Genomic DNA, 6,924 nt, shown 5'->3' on the forward strand with positions numbered 1-6,924 from the left:
GTGTGTGTGTGTGTGTGTGTGTGTGTGTGAGACTGAGCCCATGCCAAAGTGATTGATAACCTTCCTCTCCAAGCTGAGCTTCACTTCAACCCTCCTCAGCTCTGTCCTGTGTCGTGCCAGGTTGCCATGGTTTCTCGAGCTCTGCATAGGAGGAAAAAGAAGAAAGCGGAGGATGGGGATGGGGGGTAGACGGGCAAAGATTTTCTCCTTTTTATGACATGCTCTCAGAGTTTTATCCCTGGGAGTTTAGAGGAGGAGGAATGATCTGCTTGCTGAGATGTGGGCGAAATTCACAAAACCAAAATTTGGTGGAAGAAAACGAGAAAGCGTCTCTTCAAACTCCTCGAACTCACCTGTGATGTAACTGATTCTYGCCCTCTGTTAAGTCATTTCCATTTCCACTGCTTTATCAGTGGCTGTATGCCTGAGGGGGTGGGGGTGGGGGGGGCTTCAGCCTCCCCTGTGCTCTCTGCAATAATGACCTCTAGTGGATCCTGTGAAAACAATCATCATCCATCTTTCACCTGAAAGATAAAAGATGTCAAACTCTTCAGTTCGTTTCTCCCCTCTTTACCCTTCTTTATCTATGATTATATAAGAAGAAATATGATCCAATGCAGACTYTGCTGCAGTTAAATAAACCCCAGTCATCCTGCCACTTACTTCAGACTTAGTTAATCTGTTTATTATAAGGCTGTGCTTTGAACCGAGACGAGTGAGTAAACATGATGGGATTAGTTTCTACAACCACCCACATGAACCTGGACTTTCCTCCACGGTAGACCCTCAAAATCACTTCATTAAACGCTGGTTTTTAACCACACCACCCTACAAGTTGCTTTAATGCAGCAGAGCACCTTCAAAAGAATTAAAACTGAAACTCCAGATCAGACCAGGTGTCCTGGCCTGTTGGCTTCTGATGGATGTCTGACCTACTTGGAACATTTTTACAGGCTGGTCAAATCTGACCCTGCAGGCAGGAAGCAGCTATTAGTACACCTGCTGGTGAATTACTAATAATGATATAATGAACTACTCTTTTGCCCTGTGCTTCACTGTGTGTTCTGATAAATAACTCTGTTAAAATGAATGCGTTCATGCATAATGAATGTAATACCGCAGCCTACAGTTAATTTTAAAGGGAACCCCGACTCGTTGTGACATTACACATTATTTGATCAACATTTACTTCAGCTGTAAAAGACTGTTAGAATAAGCTGTTTAGTTTTTATACATTTTAAAAAGTAGATTGTATAACAGACGCCACCATATCATTTACACTGCAAAGCGTGTTGGGTAAATAATGATGCTTACTAAGTCCTCAACCACTGTGCAAGACTTTTTTTATATTATTTCTTCCGGACTGCCAGCCCTGTCTACCCTGAAGGTTAATCTTGGATAATATCTGGAAATTAGTGCTTTTAAATGAAACCCAAGCTTACAATCTTATGCAGCCAAAAAGGTTTTGTTCTTGTTTTGAGACTGATAAGCTAAGCAAGAGAGGAATGTGTTCGATTGTTCATCTTGTTACGTCACCGACAGATTATTTTTATTTAATTTGGGAAGATTCAGATTATAATCGATGGTTTTGTTTAACTTGTTGTTTGGTGGACAATTTTTGCAGTGTACTTCTTGGAGCTATATCAAGGTTTTTTTTAAAGTCTTGTCCTTGAACATGACATGTAGCGAATATAAGAATGTGTATACTTGTTTTGAGTACAGAGTGAGAACCATTTGTGCCATAGTTACTATCAAAGTGACGTTTTGATGTAAATGAATGGAAGTCAACAATGTACTCAGTTTGATGCAAATACAAGGATGTGTATGTATGTATGTGTGTGTGTGGGGGGGGGGGTGATTCACAACAGCTGAACAGTGTCTAGAGAGGTATATCTTTTAATAAATTACCAAATGATATGATGCCTAATAATCTGATTTAAACTAAACTGTTAAGTTATTTATGTTTCAACACAACACTGGTTCATCATCTGAGTTTAGGAGCTTTTTATGCCTTCAGTTTAACAAACAAATTTATACTCTGAATAAGGTCAAGTGCTGGACTGAACATGAGCTAATCCAAAGTAAAATTTGATTGATTTTATTGATTACAAATTGCAAGAAAGATTGGTTATTTGGAAGCACTTTTTAAAAGAAACGAAGTAAATAACTCACAACTGGATATTAAAAAAGTTAAAAATCTACTTTTTATATATAAATCTTGAAGGCTGATCTGAACTGACAGGTCTGAATGTGACCAGCAGAGGGCAGTAAACTGATAAACCTTCATGGAGGTACAATGCTCAAAACTTCAGATTAGTGTATCTGCTTTGCTAAAATCTGTTTTGTTCCTGTTTAAATCAGTATAAAATCAAAAGAATAAAAATAATTTCTTTACAGCGTCGCACTTTGTTTCTATTTCTTGTGTATCTTTTTGATGAGTCGTCACTCTTTCCTGTCTCTTTATCACATATTTCACTACCTGCAGGTAAATTCCACAACTTCACAAAAACACAGTCAGACTAAATTGCACAAAAAGTCTATTAGTCATGCAGTTACAGCAGCACATCGAGGCCAACACAGTGTATTTGTTCATTAAAGCCACAGTCAGCTGAACTCATTCACTGCTTTCTGTGTCCTGACCAGAAGAGTAACATGACTCAGCAGACCACAGAATGACAGAAGTGTGACTCAGATTGGGTCAGAAGTATCCTGTCATCACATTCTGGATTCAAAACAACAGTTCACCTGCAGACTTAAAAAAAAAAACTTCAGTCTCTGGAGAAATTCACTGCAAACATGAGGGAGACGTTGTGCTGAAAACTATGCGAAGCACTAAAACCATCCACTGTTCTTCAGAGTAAAACTCTTGATGATCATTTCTAAAGGAGGGGGACAAAATATGCAGATCAGAATCAACATGAGCAAATACTTTACAGATTAACGTCTGCCAGATGACCATTAAATGCTACTTTGGTAAAAAAAAAAATAAAGTCATTAATTCACTTTTCTATAACAAAAATGAAACAAATGTTACTATAAGGAGAAGAAAATAGAGTAAAACTGCCAAGTTGTTAGAATTTATAAAATAACTTGATACCTATTTATCACAGGGTCACAGAACATTTTGTGCTAAGCCGATATTCAGAAAAGCTTATCTTCTTTCACAAATCTCTTCAGTTTCTTACATCGTCACTCCAAACATTTGGCCTCACGTGCAACCATTTTTGTCTAAAAAAAACAAAACAAATAAAAAAAAACAGTCTGGGCCTTTCAGAAAGCGGGTTACTATTTTAAWTAATACATTTTTAGAAACTGATTTTAAGGTTTCTAACAAGAAGGTGATGCCGTCAGGAGTCAGATCAAGCAGTAATCACTCTGAACCGTTATGACACTTAGAAATAAAATGTTTTTTGACTAAAACTTCAACCACAAACATCACAACCAAAGAGTTTCTGACCTGTGTGGGTTCTTGTGTTTCTGCCTAAAGTCGACTTATCATTAAAACTTTGTCCACAAACATCACAGCTAAATGAATAAATACAGTATCATCTGCAACATAAAACATTTTCTTCCACACTAGGAATAGAAAAATGTGCCTGGTTGAAAACTGTAAAACCGACACTGACATGACTGGCTGTTAGCTCATCTACAACAGGTAAGACATTCATTATTCATAACCTTTTAAAGAACATTTGAAAATGTCCAAATTATCATAATTTTTACAGATGATTTCCTTTTAATTCAAGTCTAAAGATCTTATGTGTAAAAATTATTTCAGCTAGCCTCAGTTTTTTCCTACAATTTGCTGTTTTTCTGCTAATTTGAGTATTTTTTTTTAGTTTTTTTACTAAACTAATTTCACCTTATTTGTGTTTGTTTCAAGTATTTTCTGCTTAATTCAGCAGATGTGCTGTTTGTCTTTTTCTGCCTGTTTTAGTGTAATTATGCTTTTTCAGCTCATTTTTGCTTATTCCAGCTTTTATTTGGGAACAGTTAAACTGTTTTTCTACTAAGTTGAGACAATTTTCTTTAGTTAATTTAAACTTTTTGTGTTAATTTCAGCTATTTTCTGCTTAATTCAGCAAACTTGCTTTTGTTTCCTGGTAATTGTAGTGTTTTTCTGCTTTTTTCAGCCCATTACAGCTATTTTAAGCTTGTTTCTTTTGCAGGAAATGCAGCGTCTGTTTGACCTTAAATAACTGGACACAAACTAATCAGGAATATAGCTATTCACTGTATGATTCAGCAGGTATATTTAAGTTTTTTTAAACACAATGTGTACACCAGATGTGTTTTATTCCTAAAAGTGTGTCATTTATTCTGCTGCACTCGGACGAACCGCTCAGTCACAGGTAATGAGTTCTGTTCTAAGTRCATCACACACAAGCTGCTAGTTATTAATGCCGCCAGATGATATTTTCTGTGTCATCTTGCCCGAGTCACAAGAAGTTTTCAGCTTGTGTCACCAAACGCCACATCCTGAGGTCATTTCTGCCYCGGCAATGAGATGTTTAATGACTTCCAGAACACTCTGCGAAAGAAAGAAAAAAAAAGAAAGAAAAGCCAGGAGCAGAGGAACCGCTGCAGGACAGCCAGACCCAAAACAAAAAATTAAATCATGGCTTCAAGACACACAGTTTGAGGCTTGAGCATTATGTAAGCTGGGTGGATTAAAACTTTTTGTCCTTTTTTTTTAAAATTGTGCCAGGAAAGCTTGAAGCTTCTCAACAGCTCACTGCTGACTGGAAGTTTCAGGCAAGATAGAACAAGTTTCATGAAATCCATCCATGTTACAAGAGGCTATTGTATGAAAAAACCAAGGAGGAACCCCTCCCACACCCCCCAGAAATGAAAACTGGTGCTGGTCCAGTCTTCAGACAGAACAGAACAGATGTGAACACACCCGKCAGACAGCTGCCAGGAAAACACAATTTAACACACGAGTGCAGCTCAGACAATGTTTCACTTCGCTTTAATGATCAGATTTAATATCGAACAAACACCACGGCTGAAAGAGCCAACAGTCTGAACATAAMCACCCAAATAAAAAAACACAACAGGTCATTCTGTTTTTATTCATCTCTAATGTTACATTCAGTCCAGATGGGCTTCAGTTAAATACGAAACAATGAACACTCTCACAGAGAGCTTTAAGAAGACACGTTTTTTTTTCGTTAAATTGGTTTAAGTTAAATATATGTTCCAGCACCAGCTCCACATCTGTGCCCATCTCCGAAAAGTTTTTTTTATTGTTTTCTTTTTGCATGATTTTGTGCTAAAAGGCAGAATAAGAATTATTTWAAAATGTCTTGAATCACCCTTTGGGTGTGTAGCTGAATGTTTTTATTCTAACCAGTAAGCAGATCCATGTGTGTTGTTTAATCCTCTAAAATGTGTTTGCTTTTTATTCGTCTTGTTTTTTCCATTCAGTTTGTGTTGACTTTTTGTTTTCCCTGAGCACATTGAGGGTTTGCAGCTCATTTTTTTCTGTAATAATCAGCTGATTTGCTCCAGTTTGCAGAAAGTCTCTGTCTCACATTCAGTGTTTTCTGCCCTCGTCTCCGTTCACACGTCGCCGGTCTCCTGTTTCTTCTGCCTCCTGTGCCTCCACAGCATGGCGGCCAGCAAGACGAGCAGCAGGAGGCCCCCGGCCCCCCCGATGAGCCACCCCGTCAGAGGCCGCTTGCCGCCTTTTGGTCGGTACTTCTCGCAGGTGCTGTTGCTGTTCCCCACGTCGTTCCGGGAGACGATGCAAACCTCTTCCTCGGCGGCTATCTCTCCGAGCAGGGCCCTCCTTTCGCCCGCCCCGAAGCTCTGCCTCTCGAGACCCCCCACTGTCACCGTGTATGCTGTGACGTACGAATACGGGGCGCACCACCAAACCAGAACTCCTGAGCCGTTATGGAACACGGACTGGATCCTGGGTGCCTCCGGCAGTTCGGTGTACAGAGTCAAGCCCCGGCACAGGCAGCCAGTCAACAGCGACAGGTCCATACAGGGGGTCTGATTGTCTCGACAGGGGTCATAGTCACAGTGCTGCGAGGTTCCTGGCTTTAGAGACCCTCTGCCCGGTGCAGGGGCCGGGGTTGTGTCCTCGTATTCATAATCAACATAAAATGATGGTGGCGTTTCAGTGGCTCCAGACGACGTAGGTTTCAGACAGTAACCTCTGCTGGAAACCAGGCAGAAGATCAGGAAAGAAAACTGGAGCTTCATCGTGGGGTTGGTCATGCTGGATCAGAAAAAAAGGAGAATTCAATTAGAGAAAAGGAAAATATGAATCAACTCTTAGATGAAAGAGCTGAAATCATCTTTACATGTTATGACTGCAGAGATGAAGCGCGTTAAATCAACCTGTTCCCATGAAGAAAAGCTCAACTCACTTCATTCTGGACGAACTGGAACTTGTGGTTTTAGTTAAACATGATGTCAAAACTGTGGATTAGTCATCGCCTTGTTAAGAGATGGTTTAGAGTTTGGTTTAAAGAGCGGTTTGAAATGATTCCCCGTTTGTTAAGATTTCTGAGGTGCTTCGCTCTGAAACAACATTCCAGGCGGGGGGATTGCACAACAGGTCCGATTACCAGCATGGCCCCTGCTGGATCTGATTACAGGCAGAGTGCACCAAAACCCACTGCAGACCTGAAAGCCAGTCTGAGATGTGAAAACAAAGAACTCATTCAGGATTTCTTCTTTTTTTTWAAAAAAAAATTTAAGTCCTGAAAGCAAAGCAGGAGCTCCTCCTGAGTTCTGTGTCTTCAGCTGAACTTCATGCATCATGAGACTTAGACATGATCTTACCTGTTGGCCGTAGTCTTCATCAGATCTGAATGAGCTCCTTCCTCGGTTGCGTTTCACTTGCTCCCTCTCTGCCTCTCTTTCCTCCCTCCTATATGTGTTCCCTCCTGCCCAACAATCGCCTCC

The 6,924-nt window shown here is 39.9% G+C and overlaps 1 protein-coding gene across 2 annotated transcripts; it reads right to left on the reverse strand.

Moving 5' to 3' along the window:
- Nucleotides 1-4,955: 4,955 nt before the first annotated feature.
- On the reverse strand, nucleotides 4,956-6,924 carry LOC106516331 (LRRN4 C-terminal-like protein). 2 transcript variants are annotated; one of them, XM_014006629.1, is made up of 2 exons: nucleotides 6,802-6,924; nucleotides 4,956-6,232 (listed from the first exon to the last, which is right to left on the reverse strand). In XM_014006629.1, the coding sequence occupies exons 1-2, from the start codon at nucleotides 6,819-6,821 to the stop codon at nucleotides 5,566-5,568; spliced, it is 687 nt and encodes a 228-aa protein (XP_013862083.1). In that variant the 5' UTR covers nucleotides 6,822-6,924; the 3' UTR covers nucleotides 4,956-5,565. The 2 variants fall into 2 exon arrangements, with proteins under 2 accessions (XP_013862083.1, XP_013862085.1); XM_014006631.1 differs by having other exon boundaries at nucleotides 6,384-6,894.

The sequence above is a fragment of the Austrofundulus limnaeus genome, unplaced genomic scaffold, assembly GCF_001266775.1.
Source record: "Austrofundulus limnaeus strain Quisiro unplaced genomic scaffold, Austrofundulus_limnaeus-1.0 Scaffold37, whole genome shotgun sequence".
Taxonomy (NCBI): Eukaryota; Metazoa; Chordata; class Actinopteri; order Cyprinodontiformes; family Rivulidae; genus Austrofundulus; species Austrofundulus limnaeus.

Excerpts from the sequence above, each read along its gene's own strand:
- LOC106516331 (XM_014006629.1), bottom strand. The coding sequence starts at position 6,821 with ATGAAGACTACGGCCAACAG. Across the intron at positions 6,233-6,801 it reads ATGAAGACTACGGCCAACAG|CATGACCAACCCCACGATGA; the intron begins GTAAGATCATGT and ends TTTCTGATCCAG.